This window comes from Amphiura filiformis, chromosome 3 (assembly GCF_039555335.1).
Source record: "Amphiura filiformis chromosome 3, Afil_fr2py, whole genome shotgun sequence".
NCBI classification, from domain to species: Eukaryota; Metazoa; Echinodermata; class Ophiuroidea; order Amphilepidida; family Amphiuridae; genus Amphiura; species Amphiura filiformis.
The window spans coordinates 59,228,285-59,248,900 of NC_092630.1; the positions used below are offsets into that span (position 1 = coordinate 59,228,285).

Genomic DNA, 20,616 nt, shown 5'->3' on the forward strand with positions numbered 1-20,616 from the left:
CTTTGCAAATCCAAAAGGGTATTGGTTTTACTCACCTATGTTTACAACATCAATCTGTCTCAAAATTAAGTATGTCACATATCTGTTGTCACTGTTCATATTGCATTGTACAATTTGTGTATGGGAAATTATAGCACTGCTGGAAAAGGGTACGGTGTGCTACTAGTGACGAAGGAGCACAAGCCGGTTGGGATCGAGACTAGTAAAACTTTCTCAAACCACAGACCCTAGAAAGAATGGAAGCAGTAGATGCTCAAACGATGTGCTCAAAACTCAGTCTATACGATACTATATATAAACACGCTTATTGATAGAGAGGGGTGGGGGGAGACGGGAATGACAGTTCATAACATAGATTCCTGGGACGATGATACATGGCGTATCTGATTACGGAAATGAGTATATTCATTTTAATCATGTTCAACTCGTAAAAAACGGAAATGACCATGTGTCATGAACTAGTATGTCATGCTATGTTTCAATTTCAATGTTTCAGTCCATTAGGAAAGAACACATCCTCTATGTCCTTTAAAAAAAATCAAATAAGCACTTATTTTAAAGCTTAAAATGTTAGAAAAATAAAGTAATTAGCACTAATTCAGCTAACGAAGAAATAAGTGGAGGTACGAGGACACGGGTACCATGTAATGTTTATGGAGGATTGAGAAGCCTGAGCTCATTTTTATAATATATTTTTTTATTGCATATAATATTATATTTTGAATAATTAGAGCTGTAAAATATGGTTTGATTTGAAAGCCTAATGAATGTTTATTTCATTCATTATTCATATTCAGTCATTCACTTGAATATTCACATTCAAGTACTCACTCAGAAAGGTAAGTCACAAGAATCACAACTTCCCTTTTCACTATACACATTAATGCCAAGCTTTTCAGTCAATGTGCGTGTTGGCTTTAAATTGTTGTATCTTAAGAATGAGACACCCTAAGATAGGAAAATTATAATATTTTAAGAAAGCCTTTTAACACAGGAATCCAAATATGCAGTTAAAATAACTTGGGATACATGAACTTATGTATTTTTTCACACCCTGTATAACCACTTCAAAAAGACACAGTTCACGGATCAGGTGTATAGCAATTTGTTCCAACTTTCCATTTTCATATCTAACCTACTCTGCACTGATCTTGCAATAAATTAGTGATTTGAGGCATAAATGATACCTACATCCTGACTCTGGCTTATAACTCTCCAGCAAGAAACGACTCATTGCAATACAAACTTTCAAATCAATACACTATCATAGGCCTATTGAAATTCAATTATGCCATGCAGATAATAACCTTGGTCCAATAATTATAAGGGTTCCAATTAAGATAAGCAAACATTACTGAGTAGATAACTGGAACTAAATTTCGTCAGTTGGAAGTAATTGAGTAAATCGCCTGTATCAAAATATGCAGTGTATTTTTCATATATGCAGTAATATGCACAGCCTTATCACAAAATAAACAATAGCATTGACCTTACCCACCAATCAGTAAAGCCTATTATAATCATGTGATGGCTCAATCTTATAGTAAACATGCTTAGAAAAAAGGCAAATAAATAGTCCTGACTGCCATTGTCTCAACATAAGATAATATGTGCTAAAAAGTCCTTGTCATGTGGGGCAGGATTAGATAAAGGGATACACACCTGGGTATGAGACATTAGGAATTATTTCCTAGCCTCTTAATCACAGGGTTGATGGGCTACAATAGCTGTTCAAGACACAGTGTATGTAAGGGATAAACTGTGCATATGAGATGTGTGTTCAAGTGGGGGAAATGTTCACTCCGTGAACAAAAATACTGTGCAAACGTTCTGACTCATGATTCTACCCGATCCCTTAAAAGAAACCCCCCATACGCAAAATGGTTTATTCCTATACCAAGATATTTTCTTCTGCCCGCAATTAAAACCCTATTCACTGGTTATTGTCAACTATGTCTTCGAATACTGGTGACGGGTTGAAAGAAAGGGGCCAATGGGTTGGTCGTTTGGATTTCATTTTTTCGTTGATTGGATTTTCAGTTGGTTTGGGAAATGTATGGCGATTTCCATATCTCTGCTATAAAAACGGTGGAGGTAAGTTGTAGCATTATGTATTAATATTTTTCTGCATGAAGTTAAGTATTGATTCTCTATCACAAAGTTACTTTTTAGACAAAGTCTTTCTTTATATGTTAGAATTAGACGGGAATTAGACGCGCATGTTAACATTAATGTACCAAGTTGTAACTGAACCCTGCCGTGACATAAACATGATTTTCAATGATTTATGCTAGGAAGATGTGTAAGGATATTCAACAAACAAACCATAGACTCTACACTAATAGAAATTGTTCGTTGGCATTTATACTCAGTAAGTTGATGTAAGTCGTTGCGTCAACTTTCCGAGTAATGCCAACGCGTACAATTTTGAGTAACGCTGACTCGATATCATTAATATGTTGGTCGCACTCATTTGCACTTACTTTATTGAGTTGTTACAACTCAGAAAATGAAACCAGTAGGTTAGCATAATTTTCTAGAGGTGTGCTATAGTATACAAAATTTTGCACTGATTACAAAAATAAATATTTGAATACTGCTAATTGTGCAGAAAATGATCCAATTACGTGAATTAAGTAACAAAGTACCAAATTGGGATAACTCAAAACAATAAGTACCAGTAACTTAATATGAACGAGTTACATCAACTTACATGTTGAGTTACAATAACTCAACTTATTGGTTCTTTGAACCTTGTTTATTTTTCTAAGTTCCCTGAACTTGAATTCAGAAGTTGGCATTACTTGAAAAGTTGACGCAACGACCCCGGGCAACGACTTACACCAACTTTTTAAGTAATGCCAACAAAGTTGATTAGTTGACGGAACTTTTTGAGCTTTTTCAGCATTTTTAAGTTCGGATAACTAAAATGAATTTTGTTTTGGCAACTTTTACACTATTTTTGAGTTGTCCAAACTTACTCCTTTTGAATTGCGCCAACAAGGCGAACAAGTCATTTCTATAAGTGTACTTTCTAGAGTCTATGAACAAACTAACCAATTTTTCTACCTCATCACTAACATTTGTGATGCTGGCCATGTATGAAGGTCAAATGGGACAATTTTAGCCCGGGGGTTTGGAATTCCGCGCGCGCTGGACACTGGTTGTAAAAACATGGTAAATATACAATTACTGTGATGTTGGTGAAGAAAGTTCAAGATCAACTTCAATTCAAATCAGAATTCGCAATGGGTGGGACATGTGTCCGAGCAATGGGTAAACATGCCATAAACTGCTCCAAGAAGTATTCATTAATCATTACTGCACTGATAATGAGAACCAATTAGAGCAGACGTTAGAAAATGCCAGAGTGTATCGATTCTGTATTACACGTCCTACTTGCAGCGGACGCGTTCGTGTCGCGTAGGATTCGTGTGCGTAGGATTGGTTCAATCGCGGGATTTTTTCTCTCGTCTATTTAGGTTAAAAACTGCATACATGCACTTGTACTCCCAGCAGGGGCTATTTTAAAGGAAGTCTCCGGCAATCACAACATTATGCCTTATAAGAAAAATAATTATCAAGTACGAATCACGTGGTTTTATTTAAAACAAACTCATATTGGCCAAAAAAATGAATAAAAGCGGCGTCTCAACACGCGATATTCCAAATTCCCGGGCCACTGAAATTGTCTAGTGCAATGACGTCCCAGTAATACAATGGAGGCTGGCGACAATTTAGGACAAATAACCATTACGTCATTGCACTAGAAAATTTCGGCGCGGGAATTTTGAATATCGCGTGTTGAGAGCCGGCTGATTTTATTAGTTTTTATGGTCAATAGAAGTTTTAATTTAAACCATGTGATTTGTACCGGGGATTTGTACTTGATAATTATTTTTCTAACATATAAGGCATAATGTTATGATTGCCGGAGACTTCCTTTAACGTGCCTCCTGGCACGTTCGTGCAGTGAGAATACAAATCCGTGCAGTGAGAATTAAAAATCCGTGCTTAAAATATTTCTATACTATTCGAGTTTCAACCCGACAAATGACCAGGATATTAAAGAAGTTCCTCCACAAAGACTGATGGAGTCGGGAAATCCCATGTAGAAAAAGGTATAGCTTGTGGTAATCAGTCAAACATAAATTTTGCGAAAAACACTTGATCAAGCAACGCCTCTGGTAGAGTGCCCGCCCCCACCCCCACCCCCATGATTTACGCCAAATATTCATTGGCTATTAAAAACGTAGTTTTGAAGACACACAATGTTGACTGTTCGAAACCAAATGTTGTAGTCTCTTTATTGCAACTTTGGATTCAAGCCAGGCAAAATGATGCAGTTCTTCAACATCTACGCACGGCACGGTCACTATATATCATCACATATTATGAGCTTTAATCAGAGCCCTCATGATATGGCATAAGTCCAGTATAGTGTCTAGGGCACAAGCCATGCACATATATATCCTCTGATCAGTGAAATTCTGAGAATGCCCTTTCCTCTGATAGCGAAATAGTCAGTGACTGCTTGACATAATTCCAGTCTAGTGACTAGAGTATCACTGAAGTATTTAGTGACCAGCTGAGGTCAGAAGGCTGAAAGGCGAGACCCATGCGCCTCGTACCTTAACAAGACACCAATTATTTCTGGTAATGGTCTGTTTCGCACCCTATCTAATGCGTATATTGAAGTGTCCAAAACAGTTGAACTTGATGGCAGGTAAAGGACCTGAAAACATTTTATGAAAAAATGCAATGATCAGAACTTTCCACGAGGTTCGACCAATGTGTATATATAAACATAAATACTTAAAACAATTTGTTGACTCAATATCATTAGCTTAGGAAGATTTTCAACATGGGGGGGGGGGCTGAAAGTTGAAAAAAAAATTGTGGGCCACACTGGGGGGTTTTCCCTCTCGCAGTCATTTTCCTTCTATTTTATCACAATTTTTTAACTTCACCTAGGATTATTGGGGGCTGAAAGGTATTCCAGCCCCGCACCAATATTATTGAGGGGGCTGAGCCCCCTCAAGCCCCCCGGTTCCTAAGCCTACGAATATTCTTATTAAAAAGTAAGGAGCCACAAGAATTTTACCTTATAAATTAACAAAGATACTTATAATTTGTTTCTACATTTTTTCTCACATTAAAACGTATCTACAGGAGCATTTCTCATTCCGTATTTAATATGCCTTGCTGTTGGTGGAATTCCAGTGTTATTACTGGAAATGGGACTTGGCCAGTTTATGTCTCAAGGCGGGATAACTTGTTGGAATCTCTTACCAGGATGGCGAGGTGAGTATGTTTGTGGTCGATGAATTTAGTATTTTGCTGTAAAAAAGAAAATATAGATAGGCCTATAGTCCTATAAAATACAGGTTAAGGTGACAAATTATTTTTTAATTGTAATCACTTTAAATTGGATTAGATTGAGTCTGTTTACAATGGGTTTTGTTTTCAAGCGCATACCGATTGAAATATCTGAACTCTATTGTATTGTTTTCACGGTAGATTGAAGCACATACCCTATTTTTCGGTACGGTTATAAGGTATACACCAATCCGCCTAGGCCATTACTGCGGTGTCCCCGACGTAAAACTGCGGTGTACCAAGGTCGGGGGTTCCATCCATTACTTTTTAGTATGCTATACAGAATTGTACACAACAGTAATTTTCAATACACGATCATGAATTGATTGAACAAATTAAATCTCCCGCACTGGTATACCTGTGGTTCCGTCAATAGAGGGCCAAATACAGTAAACGCTTCTCGGATCGGTGTTGGTTATTCATCAATACAGACACGTGGTAAGCCGAAGTCGTCAGGCCCCGGGCGTCAGGCCCATAGCCAGGAAGGGTGACTCGACAAAATGCCCCCCCCCCCAAATGTTCAACAAGGTCCAAATTAGAAAGAAAAATTAAAGTTCAGGTTTTTGTTTTTTTTTTGGTGGGGAAGCCAGTGGCGTAGCCAGGGGCAAATTGCCTCACCGGTTGAAATTTTTTAGGGATAAAATAGGGACGGAAAAGAATAAAATATTATTAAAATGATTAAAAATTGTACACAAAATTGACAACTGGTGACGAAAATTTGGCTTTACCCCAATTGTTGTCATTAGCCCAATCCGCCCTGGTGTTATTTGGATATATGCAATCTCAATCTAAGTAATGTGCGTGACGATTGCACTCATAGAGGAAGCAATCTGATTGTGATCTACATCGGCACTTTGAATGTTTGAGGCACCCAGAGCTATTAAAGCTATAATGTACGATTTCCGTCAAATTTTGATTTGTTAAGTGCTGAAATAGTAGTAATAACTGCTGGCAAGGCTTTCTGTACATTTAAAGCTTAAATAACAAGGGAACGTGAAAGAAAGCACACTGACAATTTTGGTCGTTTAATATGGAGTTATATGACGGACATGAAGTCATGACTTAATGTCACAATTGCACTGATGTTGACCTACAAACACAACCCATTTGTGGCTGCTTACTTAGGTGGAGTTGGAACATGTGTAAACATTACAAATATGCCAGAAAATCAGGTTCGGAAAAAACTTAACTTATTTCATATAGATCGTACATACAAATGGAATGTACACTGCAAAAACTGTGTTTACCATTGTAAAATAGTGTTTAACCATTGAACATTGATGTTTAGCGATTTGACACGTATAGCAAACGCAAAACGTTTTCAAACGGGTTATATGTTGGGTTTTGGTTTTGGTTAAAACTTTTTAATACATTAAAATATTGGGTTATACAGAGGTCAGGAAAACATTTTAATATGTTTTGTATGAACAAAAACATTTTTTAAATGTCAAAATGTTGTAAAATATTTTTGCCAACATTTTTGCAAAATGTGTTGCCAAATATCTTGTCAACATTAAAATAACATTTATTGCAGATTATTTGACAGCAAGTTTTCAAAAAAATGTTTTGAATGTTATGAAAACCTTATACCCCCTTTATGTAATCCGACATTTACACATTTTCTGTCAACCTTTTCTAAATAATTTGTTAAACGTTTTGTGTTTGCTGGGTATTGATTAGCTTATAAGCACATTGATATAGTGATAGCAAGAATTTGATCAATTGCTGAACACCGTTCGTGGAATGTATAATATACTGAATAATCGGTTTCTCTGAAAAGAGCCGTTCAACTGCCCCATATAGCTGCCCGCAGCTACTGAAGTATAAAGATAAGAACTACACTTATATGTTTTTTAAATATCAAACACGGCTGATTTTGATTGTGTTCTTGTGGTAGCAAAGAACAGATAAACTGATAATATGCTTTTGTGTTCATTAAATAGGAATAGGTATTGGTAGCATCGTAATTATGTGTTGGGTAAATTGCTACTACAATGTCATCCTTGCATGGGATCTCTACTACATGGGACTTTCTTTTGCCCCACGTCTTCCATGGTCGCACTGCAACAATGAATTCAACACAGATAACTGTCTTAAGCCAGAATGGATTTACGGGAACGTCAACTCGACGTCTTTACAAGCGTGCGGCGTAAATCAAACGGTAAAGGAAATGAAGCAAGTATGTTTTAATGGAACGCTGACAAATTTGAGTGATTTTACTCCAGCTGTAGAAGAATTTTGGGAGTAAGTACTTTGCACTTAAACGTGATTAATTTTTCTAGTGGTATCGATTTGTAAATATAATCATTATAACATAGAAGTACAAGCTACGCTTCTTTAATGTTGACCACCTAACTCAGAACAAAAACAAATCATAAACAATTCCGATTTTTGTAAAGACTATTGCTAGTATACTGTCAAATTAATAAGACGGAAAGCGAGCTAATAAAGATGAATTTTATGGACATTATTTCTAGTACTTTTTTAATGAATGTTGGACATTTGTTGAACATAATTACACGCAATTGATTGGAGCGTTAACATTTTGTTATATTTGTCATGTTAACCAAAAATTCCCAATGAGCATTTTATAGAAGTTCTTTATCTGTGTTTTAATACCTGACAAACATATAAAACATATCTTATTTTGGACCCAATCTATGGTAAAATATGGTATATGGTATAAGATGCTTTACTTCCTTTAATCTTGAACTACAACATTGCCGTATACTTGTTCATAGACCATATAGAGAGTCTGTGATTAGTCCCAAATGTATACAGTTGTAGAGCTTATTTCCAAACCGTGTTTCCACAAACACGTGTTTCTGATTTTACCTGTGCGATATTGCAATGGGTTCATGGGTTGTGATACTATAAAGCAAACAGTGGATGGATGCACAGTAACAATTCTGTGTGAGGCAGGCCTTTGGTTCCTAAATGAGAACAATTATAGTCTGCATATTGTTATGCAGCATTGTTATGGTAAATAATCCCCGGGTAAATAATGGCTTGTTGATGGTACAATTCATTGTTGCTGATGTCAAACTTGTCAAAGTAATTGTGATTGTATCACACAAGTAAATGAGAAACAATGTGGTTGTGGACTTAACACGGTTTGGAAATAAGCTCTTCAGTTGTTAAAATTGTTTCGATGACAAGCAGATTTGTTTGTTTGTTTAATTTTCACGTGACAAAGACGAAAGCTTTTGAAAGTGCATCTGTCTTCCGGCATAGGCGATATGGGCAGCATAAATTGGCAACTGATGATAAGTCTTATTGTAGCCTGGATTCTCGTCTTCTTGATCATTTGCAAAGGTGTCAAAAGCTCAGGGAAGGTAAAATAATTATTTGTTATTACTTATTTGTTATTACTTGGAAATATAACTATTTAACTGATTATATTTAGTAAATTTTATTTTCAATTCAGAGTTGTACCGATGCAAAGTTATATTAGGTTCGGGGCAGTCCAAGCCCACTTAATGAACCCCATAATAAAATAGCCCCGGTAAATAGCTCAGACCATTATAACAAGACTGAAAACTTGTTACGCTGGGCCAACGTTGGTATCGGTCGTCAAGTGAACGTAACTTCGCGGTTGGGCAAACGTCATTTAGGGCGGCGGGCTAACGTGGTCCATATTTGACCTTTCAACCAAATGCGAAAAGATTGAAAACTTAGAAGTCTCCGTCGGCCCATTGTAATTTTAGTCTTACTAGTTGGAAGAATGACGTAATGACATAGCATGATTTAATTCATTTAAACTGTATGTGATTTTGTAAATGCCGCTCATCATCCTTCCCGCCTTCTTCATGTCGCTGTGCTAATCCACGCATTGACAATAGGTATAACGAAAAGAAAGAGCATTTCCTTTGAACAAAAACAAATGGTGTTATCTAAATTCTCATTTATATTTTCAGGTTGTGTATTTTACTGCGACATTTCCGTATGTAATTCTAACTGTTATTCTGATACGGGCGGCAACGCTGGAAAATGCATTAGAAGGCATTCAATTCTACATGAGTCCTGATACTAGCAGACTCTTGGATGGTCAAGTAAGTTTTATCACGTCGTCTCTCAAATAAGCCACATCGGCATTAGAAGTTTGCAATGCATTGTGGGACAGTTTTGCAGTTTTGGGACACTTTGCCCTCTGACCTATTACTTAGTATTAGGAAAAATCAGAAAAATTGGTTTTTGTGCGTACAAAATACAATCTAAAATGTTTTAACAAGAATGAAAACAAACCCAAAAAACATTATTATTGTATTAATTAATTATATATTTGTAATGATAAGATTGTGACAATAAAAATTAATTAATAATAATTACAACAATTTTCTCAATATGTCAGAGCCTAGGTCAAAGTGTCCCAAAACTGCTCTCAAACACCAGAAGTTACAATGGCGATTGGGCTTATTGTCAAAATACCAGAACTGCGAGATATATGGCCCTAGTAATGTTATATATTAAGTGAAATTTAGAACTGCAGGCAGGGATAAACCCATGTTCCACTCTTATTTCTTTTCAGGTTTGGTTAGACGCAGCAACGCAGATATTCTTTTCTTACTCAATAGGAGCAGGTACAATGATGGCCCTCAGTAGCTACAACAAAAATGATCACAACTTTATCAGGTTTGTGGTAACAATTGGAGAAAATGGAGGGGTTTAGAAATATTTTAAATGTTCATTATTGTAACTTCGCTGAATGTTTTTATGATTGGCCATTTAATATTTCCTGAATTAGTTAAGTGGTATATTACACTTGATGCAAATCCAAGGTCTTTGCCCATAATTTGTAATTTCTCCATTAAATAATTTCTATAAAATGGTGTTTTGTTTTGCATATGAGCATCACTAGTGCAAACTAATTCTTCGTTCTACAGAGATGGGCTAATATTCGCTTGCGTCAATAGTGGTACTAGCTTCTATTCTGGTTTCGTCATCTTTGCTGTACTTGGCTTTATGGCTGGACAGCAAAATGTAGCGGTAGGAGAAGTGGCAAAAGGCGGTAAGTGTAAATTCAGTAATTAACAAAATTATGTGAAACTTTTTGTAAGCGTCAAGTAAAATTGAGGACACCAACCTAAGGTGGCAAATCAGCTGTAAGGAATGACGTGATTGAAATGCATCCTACGCGCTACGCGCAGTCTACGGCCAACAATTCACAAATCACATCAAAATAGATTTAAGAAAATACAAGGGCCGTGTACAATTGTACAATCATAAGTAGGAAGTTTAATCATTATACGATTTTGTATGACGATTTATTACAACATGTATCATTTTTACTATCATATGCTGATATTTGGTATGTGCCTCCCAAAGCTTCCTTGCTCTTTGGCTACCTCACAGTAGCCAGGAGGGGGGGCGAAAATGGACAGCTTCTCCCTGCCCACCCGGCTACGCCACTGCTTCCCCACAGCCGTAATACTCCTGGTATAATTATCATTGCCAATGCAGGACCCGGATTGGCCTTCATCGCATATCCTGAAGCTGTAGCGCAGATGCCGTTACCTCAATTCTGGGCTGTGATGTTTTTCATCATGGTGCTGCTTCTTGGAATAGATTCGCAGGTATATTGTTTAAAAACTAACAACAACAACAGCAACGACAACAATTACAAACAATAAAAACCTGTCAGGTATAAAATAAGTAGTAGAAATATTGTCGTGACATCTGATATAGGTGATTTTTTGACATATACAATCTTATTATAATTTTCTTAAATATTAAGGAAATTAACAGCACTTCAACATAAACAGATAAGTTACCCCTATTGATAAATACATGTATGTTGCTTTTTGTCGCATCCACAAAAAGTGTTTTCCGCACGAATCCGCTATTCAAGAAAAAAAACAAAAACTGAAACATCGTTATGCAATATTTTTAAAGAAGTTTTGATTTTGGTTTTCCAATATTGGGGCTAAGCTTTCGCCAGCAGCCAACAAAGTTATCCTATGTCCACTTGTCTCGTCACATCTTCATGGTTGTGGATGCTAGCTGAGATAGAGACACATTTGCTTATGCACTCATAGAATTGTTCGTTGGCATTACTCAGTAAGTTGATGTAAGTCGTTGCGTCAACTTTCCGAGTAATGCCAACGCGTACAATTTTGAGTAACGCTGACTCGATATTATTATGTTGGTCGCACTCATTTGCACTTACTTTATTGAGTTGTTACAACTCAGAAAATGAAACTAGGTTAGCATAATTTTCTAGAGGTGTGCTATAGTATACAAAATTTTGCACTGATTACAAAAATAAATATTTGAATACTGCTAATTGTGCAGAAAATGATCCAATTACGTGAATTAAGTAACAAAGTACCAAATTGGAATAACTCAAAACAATAAGTACCAGTAACTTAATATGAACGAGTTACATCCAGGGGCGTAAATCCATTTTTGAAAGTGGGGGGGACACAATGAAAATTATTAGTCATTGATACTTTGGCGCGACAGCGCCACACGTCGCGGCCACGCGACGTAGGGGGTTGTCTGAGGGGGGATGTGGCCCCCTCAGAAGTAAGAAACTTTTGCAAAATGAAGACCTAATTTAAGCCATTTGGTGGACCATTTTGGCACTATTATTGTGTAAAATTTAGGTTGAAACAGCTGAAAAATTGTGAAATGACGGCATAATAAGCCATTCGTGGACAAGTCTTCACTCAAACAGAAGCGAAAGCGACCACTTGTTTATGTATATACGCAGGGGGTGTCTGAGGGGGGGATGTTCCCCCCTCAGAAGTAAGAAACGTTTGCAAAATAAAGACCTAATTGAAGCCATTTGGTGGACCATTTTACTATTGTGTAAAATTTGAGCTTGAAACAGCTGAAAAATTGTGAAATGACGGCCTAATAAGCCATTCGTGGACAAGTCTTCACTCAAACAGAAGCGAAAGCGACCACTTGTTTATGTATGCGCAGGGGGGTGTGTGGGGGATGTTCCCAGAGAAGTAAGAAACTTTTGCAAAATGAAGACCTAATTGAAGCCATTTGGTGGACCATTTTGGCACTATTAAGTATTATTGTGTAAAATTTTAGCTTGAAACAGCTGAAAAATTGTGAAATGACGGCCTAATAAGCCATTGGTGGACAAGTCTTCACTAAAACAGAAGCAAAAGCGACCATTTGTTTATGTATACGCAGGGGGTGTCTGAGGGGGGATGTTCTGCCAAATTTTGCAAGATAAAGGTCCAATTGAAGTCATTTGGTGCATAATTTTTACACTGTTATCATAAAAAAAAAATTAAAAAAGGGGACCGAACTCAATTTGCAAAATTTTACTTGAGATTCGGAATTAAAGCATGCATGGATTGATGTTGAAGTCAGCATTGAGTCCGTCTTAAAACTGACTTTGGTGATAAAATGTAACGGGCCCTGCATATCGACGGGCCCGCAGTACAGGACCTGCCTGCAAGCAAAATAATCACAGGCCTATAATATATTATACTTACGATCGACCCGGCTGTGCGGATTTTTAGGTATGGGCAGTGATGGGCCTACTCAATTACGTGCAATTTAACATTTTTTTCTTCTATTTTTCTCCCTTTTCTCTTCTCTTTTCTCCCTTCTCTTCTCTTTTCTCCTTTCTCTTCTCTCTTTTCCCTTTTTTTTGGGTGGGGACCAAAATGTGGGGGACATTTGATATTGTGTCCCCCCACTTTGAAAAAATGAGGGGACGTGTCCCCTGTCCCCCACCGATTTACGCCCTTGGTTACATCAACTTACATGTTGAGTTACAATAACTCAACTAATTGGTTCTTTGAACCTTGTTTATTTTTCTAAGTTGGCATTACTTAAAAAGTTGACGCAACGACTTACATCAACTTTTTAAGTAATGCCAACAAAGTTGATTAGTTGACGGAACTTTTTGAGCTTTTTCAGCATTTTTAAGTTCGGATAACTAAAATGAATTTTGTTTTGGCAACTTTTACACTATTTTTGAGTTGTCCAAACTTACTCCTTTTGAATTGCGCCAACAAGGCGAACAAGTCATTTCTATATTAGACGTTTTGTCTGCAAATAATGTGAAACATTGAAATATTCACAAATGGCAATATGAAACAAATATTCATCGGTGCCAAATCACATTTTAATTGCACGTCAGCCTTCCATCAATATTGAAATAGAAGTCCACCTATCATGCCTATGCGTTAATATGGTAATATGAATTGGCCCACATTTCAAAGCATTTCTGGTGGCTCTACCACTACGTTTTTGGTTTTGGTTTCTTTCGGGGTTTCTTCATTGTTCAGAAACCATGCAATAATCATTATTATCTTTCGTTTTCTAGTTCTGTCAATGCGAAGGGGTAATCACTGCCATAGTAGATCTTTGGCCACGAGTTTTCAGGAAGGGATACCGGCGTGAAATCTTTGTTGCAATATATTGTTGTGTTTCATGTTGTATTGGACTGTCAATGACCACACATGTAAGTATTAGTGGTTTTTAAAATGTTCTTTAATTTATAGTCATTTCTTCATCTAAACATTTCCCAAAATTACAAACCTGTTAGCAGACCTGATGATAATCACCTAATGCATTGACTATAGGCTGCTGGGCTTAATAGCCTATGCCATTCAAACATTGAGTTGGCAGTGAGTTTAACTACATTAGGTTATATTCTATGAAAATGGTCCAGACGCCTTCTGGGACATTAGGGCCCATACTCCAGGGATGCTTGACTAAGGGTCTGTATACATACCCAACTAATCTACAACTAACATAACAGCTGGAATTATGTCGTATTTCCAGGGAGGAATATATTTGGTGCAGATTTTTGACTACTATTCTGCGAGTGGAACAGCACTACTTTGGATAGCTTTCTTCGAGACGATTGCTATAACTTACTTTTACGGTATGACACTTCGGAATAATTCAGTAACCCCCTTGTTCGCTAACACTAACGCCAACCACAACCAAACCCAGAAGCCTATTAAGCCTAAAGTCCGGCCCTAAACTCGAACCTAGATCCTTATTCAACCTATCTTGACACTAACTAACCGTAAGCAAATCCTTTTTATACCTTAATCATTATCTTAACCTATTCACCGTAGAAGTAGTTACGAAACCAGATTAATTGCCATAGCAATCTTAACTATCTTCGAATGTATCGCCCTGTACTATTAGCTCATGACCTATGTATGTCTGCAATCATAGATTGAATACAATAACGCTCTTTTCAAAGGTACTAATCTTACAGGTGCATGAATAACATGAATAATATATGAATATTTATATATAGAATTACGATCCAGACCTTTATCCCAGTTCTTTGATAATCTATGTGCAATGCAGTCTAGTGCATGGCGATATAATGTGCACCCATTGCTATGCTTATTAATCTGGTCATACTGCAGTTACTGTCCGTTTTCCTATACATAATACACAGTGCTCTTTCCCATTGACGCGTGACCTCTACAAATAGCCTACGTTAAAAGAATGGGGATATGCCTAGTTAACGTCGCTGTGTGAAAAATAACCGGCCAATATTAAAAGTACTCTTCTAAAGTTCTAGAAAATATAGTTTTGTAACATGTCCTAAATTTTTAGCTAATTTGGATGTTTGGAAATATTCGTACTTTGGTGTTTTAGTTAATGTTATAGGTAATAGTACATTGCCTAGTTAACGTCGCTGTGTGAAAAATAACCGGCCAATATTAAAAGTACTCTTCTAAAGATCTAGACATTATAGTTTTGTAACATGTCCTAAATTTTTAGCTAATTTAGATGTTTGGAAATATTCGTACTTTGGTGTTTTAGGAATGATATGTAAACGACAGATAACACCAAAAAATACGAAGAAATTATTTCCAAACCGTGTTAAGTCTGCAAACCACCATGTTTCTCATTTTCAAGAACGCTGGTTAACAATAAGCAGAGTTTTGTCTCATTTCGTAAACAAAAGCCCACACAGAATTGTTCTCTAGCGCTCGCTTTATAATCGTTCACCCAACTGAAACTATAATCCCAGCCATTGCTCCATTGTACGTGTAAAAGCAGAAACATATGATGTGTGTATTTAACCAGAGAAGATATGATTTAATCAGTTGAGCTGCTTTCAATGAGTGTTATCTTGGTTTAATAGCTTTTAATGGGGTTTAAGTCCTGCAAAGGTCGAATTGAGTTCTACTGTAGACATGACTGCATCATGTTATGTAACTACTTCTACGGCGAATACTAGATACATAATGTGGAATATTTAGGAACAAACAGATCAGTTGTGCCTATAATTTCGACCAGTCTCTGTATTAATCAGTTGAATGCAATTGTCTGTGTTAGTTGTTTTGCTAGAAATTATTTGAGTTTGTTTTCAATTAATCATTGACTATTGATTTAATAACATTTACCTATTTTGATACAGGAGGCAACCGTTTCATAGGCAATTTGCAATCTATGCTGACCATTGCTGATGACTATCCCAAACTCTGGACAATCCTGCAGAAATACCTGCAGATCTGCTGGTTTCTTGTTACGCCCATATCGATAGCGGTGAATATATACAACCTAATATTGATCTTGTGTAAACAATAATCTAAATCTTTAGTAACTATTAATTGTAAATTATATGACTATGCAAAGCGTACTCGAAATATGCCTATATTGACAATACTGTTGACTAAATGCTTAATCATGTTAATTAGGATAGCTTCTCCCGTGAGTCGAATCATCACATCACTCCAAACACAAGCTATCACAGTACGTTTATTTGGGATCAAGTCATTGAATGTTACGCGAGTCAGCTAGTCGCATCATTTACCTTGAGTCACGAGTCATGAGATAAAGTGATAAAATACGTCTATATTGACTATATGTACAAAATGCATGTACTACTCTTATTTTAGTTCTAACCGAGTCGAGTTGAATCACTCCAAGTACAAACAATACATTCAAATCATTCAATGTGATTGAATTATCATCTTACTCTTATTCAGCACATTTAGACGCATCATTTACCTCGATTTCACGAGTCATGACTTGTGTATAAGGCACATTAGAGAATGAATTTGGAGAAAACCTTCTGATAATTACAAACACTCGCTGAGCAGCAAGGCCTTTACCTCTAAGCTTTTAATCCGATAAGCTGATTATCTATTTGTTTTCATGAATTGGAAGACATTCTTTGATGTATTACTGAGCTCAATCATCTGAAATTACTGGAGCGTGAGCCACCCAGGCTGGTGGCTCAGCATAGTATTTTATTAACAGAAGGTTTTCTCTAAATTCGTTTCCTAATGATTGCTAAGTATGGTGAGATAAAGTGGTAAAATGGCTTTTGACCTGAAATGTTCGTCTATGTATTACATTAAGTAATATTTCTTGTTTATATCGTTTGATCCATTTACAGGTTATTTTCATGTTTAATTTTATAACCCATGAACGTTTGACATATCAAGGCTACGTTTATCCGTGGTGGGGATACATGATTGGTTGGTTTCTAGCTTTGTCGTCAATGGTTATGATACCGCTGTTTTTCGTCGCTTCATTCCTAACAACAAAGGGAAATCTTCGCGAGGTAAGTCTGCCAAACTATCTATGATAATAATATTTAAAAAAAAGCCTTAATACTAAGTATACGGTTTCGGTAAAATTATAATTTGATTATTCTTTGCCAAATATTCAGTATAAAATATCATTAGTAACATCTGTCAAGAAAAATAATTCAAACTTTTTAGCTTGACAAATCCATTAAATGAGTACTCACGACTTTAGCTTTCGCCATCAGGGCTGATGGATTGATCACAAGTGAATTGGTCCACTGCTTTTCCCGCGAAACGGCTTGTTGACATTTCCCGGAAGTGAAGATGTTTTTGTTTTGAGCAGTGGATCGTACACGTGATCGAGAGATACGAGACCTTCGTCGCGGTTGATTGCTTTGGCCCCCTTTTTGCGAATGTAGATTGCTTCCCTAATTCTCCTGCTGAAGGCATTTGAGTCCTTGTCGAGTATAGACGTCCCCTCCCATTCTATGATATGGTTTTCTTGTGCTATGTGGTCTGTAATGGCTGATTTGTGCTGTTCTGGGTGGATTCTTTTCTGTTTGCTCTCGTGAACTTTCTTTCTGCAATAGTTTCAGAGTCCTTTTTATGCTCTTTTAGCCTTGTACCAAACTGTCGCCCAGTCAACCGCGACGAAGGTCTCGTATCTCTCGATCACGTGTACGATCCACTGCTCAAAACAAAAACATCTTCACTTCCGGGAAATGTCAACAAGCCGTTTCGCGGGAAAAGCAGTGGACCAATTCACTTGTGATCAAGCCATCAGCCCTGATGGCGAAAGCTAAAGTCGTGAGTACTCATTTAATGGATTTGTCAAGCTAAAAAGTTTGAATTATTTATCTACAATCCTACAAATGCATCTATTTACTGAAATCTGTCAAAAAAGTTTTCAGATCATTTTAAGCCAAACTAATGAGGTAAATGTAAAATGAAAGAAAACTCTCTTACTATCTTTAATAGCCGCTTAATTTATGTTCTGTGGGGATTTAACGACATAATTATTACTTAAATTCAAACTTGTCTGTTGCCCTAAAAAGAAAATGTATTTGGCTGAATCCAATTAGGTGTAAGTTGAGACATGTGTAACATTACAAATGTGCTAAAAAATCAGGTTTCAAAAATATTGACGCAACTCATTTTAAAAGATCGTACATTATATCTTTATTCAAATACACCTCGGTCTTATAAGCCACCATTATTCGTAAGTCATTCAATAAACAAAAAATCTGCAATATACCGTTTTGTTATGGAAGATGTCTTCTTTAATTTGACACCTCATGAAAACTGAGCAAGAGACGACGGAGATTTAGGGCCATAACGTGCTTGGCGAGATTTGTAAAAGCTCAAAAAATAACCGTATCCCGTAGTAATGTTAATCAAACATCGATCGAACTCACATGCTTATTCAGTGATCCAAGCAGCGAAAGTGTCAATAAAGTTGAAATTGTGTATAAATTGACTAAAAGTGAAAGATAAGTCATTCAAATTGTCATTAGGTATTTTTGTAATGAAACATTGAGTTAAAAACGAGGAAAACAGCAGTATTGACAAAGTTAAACCCCATTCAAATACTAGTAGCTAATTTCTCTACTTAAGTAGAAACATTACAGATCGTGTAAAATCTCAAATCTATAATATATGGCTTTCGGCTTAGTCATTAGCAGGCTATGTTAGCACATCTATGACATTAACAAAGGTGCCAAAATCTGAATTTGGATGATTATTACGATTCTCCGGATGAGAAAATCACCGAATGGGAATTTAATTGCAGAAATATTCTGAGATTTGCCAGGAGAGGCAAAATTAATTTTATGGCCAACCTAGAGAAATGTGGATGTGGCAAAGTGGCTGGTTTACTTTGGCTTGTGCTACATGTACAACATTTAGGAAACATGTACTTATTTTCTTTTATCAGGTTATATAGTCACACATATAGTCACTATCAAACAAAGAAGAAGATTTCTGCATTCTTCACTTATAAATAATAATTTCTGTTTGTGTGTGTAATTCTTTGCAGAGGTGGATTACCTTGACAACAAACAAGATTGAAGTTACCAATGATATCACATAGTGATGAGAGACTGGTCGGAAAAAACACACACAATTGGAAACTGTTGACACAAAATCATTACCACTTGACCTAAAATGAACTGATATTTTTATGACCTAACACTGCTAAATAGGACCTAGCTTAATATGAACGCTTCAAACAAAAGACCAGTACAGGCTAGGCCTAGACTAGTATATTAATTCATCCTTATTAAAACATCCTTATATTATGGTTACCTTATTCAAAATCAACCCTCACTCTATCTGGAAAGCTCTGTAAGCACATGCCGCACAGTGTCATCGCCCCGATATCTTCATGGAAGAAATCGCCATGGTAGGTTGAATCCACAGACATGCATGACCATTTTGTTCTGACCTGTTTAATAGTTTTGAGACCCCGGGTTTTGAGACGCATAATGGGCCCAGGGACATCCGACTAAGGCTATTGACAATAGCCTGGTGTCTGACCTCTGTACGGTCAGTGAGCATGGTATACGCCATGAGGTCATCCACGAGTGGCATACGCTGCGCTATAGTTCGACACATATAAAATTTTTGTCAGTTTTTGAGCTCAATACGCACAGTTCTTTCTCAATACGCAAACTAACGACCATCATAACCTTTCAACACATATATTCAAGTGCAAGCATAAAAATACGGCTTCTTTAGAATAAAAATTACGGGAGATATTCATCATTTTCTACCCCGGTATCCAAAGATTTATCGTCTGAATATCAAATCGTGCATAGCACATTCACGTGTATCGATCCCGGGTATTCATTTTAGTATCTCTGCTGTACAATGTAATTATTAACCAGGCGATGTCGGTGTGTGCCGCATGGTTCTTGAAGTACTACCTTATATATTTTGCTGACTATTGTCAATTTAGCGGAGTATAGGGGAAGCCGTATAGCTATCTGTATCTAATTGCAATTCTTCAGTGAAGTATTACGTGTAATCCGATTATCACCATGTCAACTGGATCACGCTTTTGAGTTCTGCACCACGGTCGAATTGATCGCAACACCTGAAAGTCTATGGCATATACTACCATACCAATTCCAAAAGGTGCGTGATCCAGTTATCATGGAGTTATGTAACCACTTCGCTGGCGAATAGCTTTCTATCAATAGTTTTTTTCCGCAATCCTGCCTATAGGACATGTAGGATAGAGCCCGCGATAGAGTAGTTATAAAATAATATGAACCATGATCTTCATTCCTGGCGTTGTCTTTTTAAAAACAGTTCTTGTTTCCAAAGATAAGGAAACGTGATAGAAGTTTATGTGTTCATACAGGTGTCACGTAGGCTTTTGATTCTTTGTGGACATACCGTAAACGTTCGCCTAATGGCGCTATGGACTCCCTTGACATAACTGGAATTTTAGACACAAACTAATAGTGCCCTCCCATAAAAATCCCACCAGCAAATAAGGGCACATTCCCTTAATTCTTGTTGGGATTTTTAGAGGAGGGAGCTCTCTATTTGTTGATGAAATTTACCATAAGACAAAGGAGCCCAGGTGCGCCATTAGGCGAACGTTTACGGTAATATTTTTTAAATGTTCCCCAAATTAAGGTCTTAAATTTAGACGGAAATTTACATATGGCTACTTTTTTAGTGAAATGTTAAAAAAAAAAAATTTTACACGCAAGGGGATTTTTCCCAACGATGTCCACATTTTGGA

General features: G+C 36.8%; 1 protein-coding gene across 1 annotated transcript; it reads left to right on the top strand.

The window, feature by feature from the left end:
• Positions 1–1,952: 1,952 nt before the first annotated feature.
• LOC140147366 (sodium- and chloride-dependent taurine transporter-like) lies at positions 1,953–20,254 on the top strand. Its single transcript, XM_072169143.1, has 13 exons — positions 1,953–2,094; positions 5,173–5,304; positions 7,323–7,623; positions 8,576–8,714; positions 9,297–9,431; positions 9,908–10,011; positions 10,263–10,387; positions 10,840–10,952; positions 13,676–13,813; positions 14,137–14,239; positions 15,746–15,873; positions 16,730–16,897; positions 18,898–20,254. Exons 1-13 carry the CDS (start codon positions 1,953–1,955, stop codon positions 18,949–18,951), a joined length of 1,782 nt encoding a protein of 593 aa, XP_072025244.1. The 3' UTR covers positions 18,952–20,254.
• The last annotated feature ends 362 nt before the right edge of the window (positions 20,255–20,616 follow it).

Bases quoted from the DNA above. Each gene is read 5' to 3' on its own strand.
- LOC140147366 (XM_072169143.1), top strand. From the start codon at position 1,953: ATGTCTTCGAATACTGGTGACGGGTTGAAAGAAAGGGGCCAATGGGTT. The intron at 10,953-13,675 runs GTATATTGTTTA...TTCGTTTTCTAG, and splicing joins TTCTTGGAATAGATTCGCAG to TTCTGTCAATGCGAAGGGGT. The intron at 13,814-14,136 runs GTAAGTATTAGT...TCGTATTTCCAG, and splicing joins GACTGTCAATGACCACACAT to GGAGGAATATATTTGGTGCA.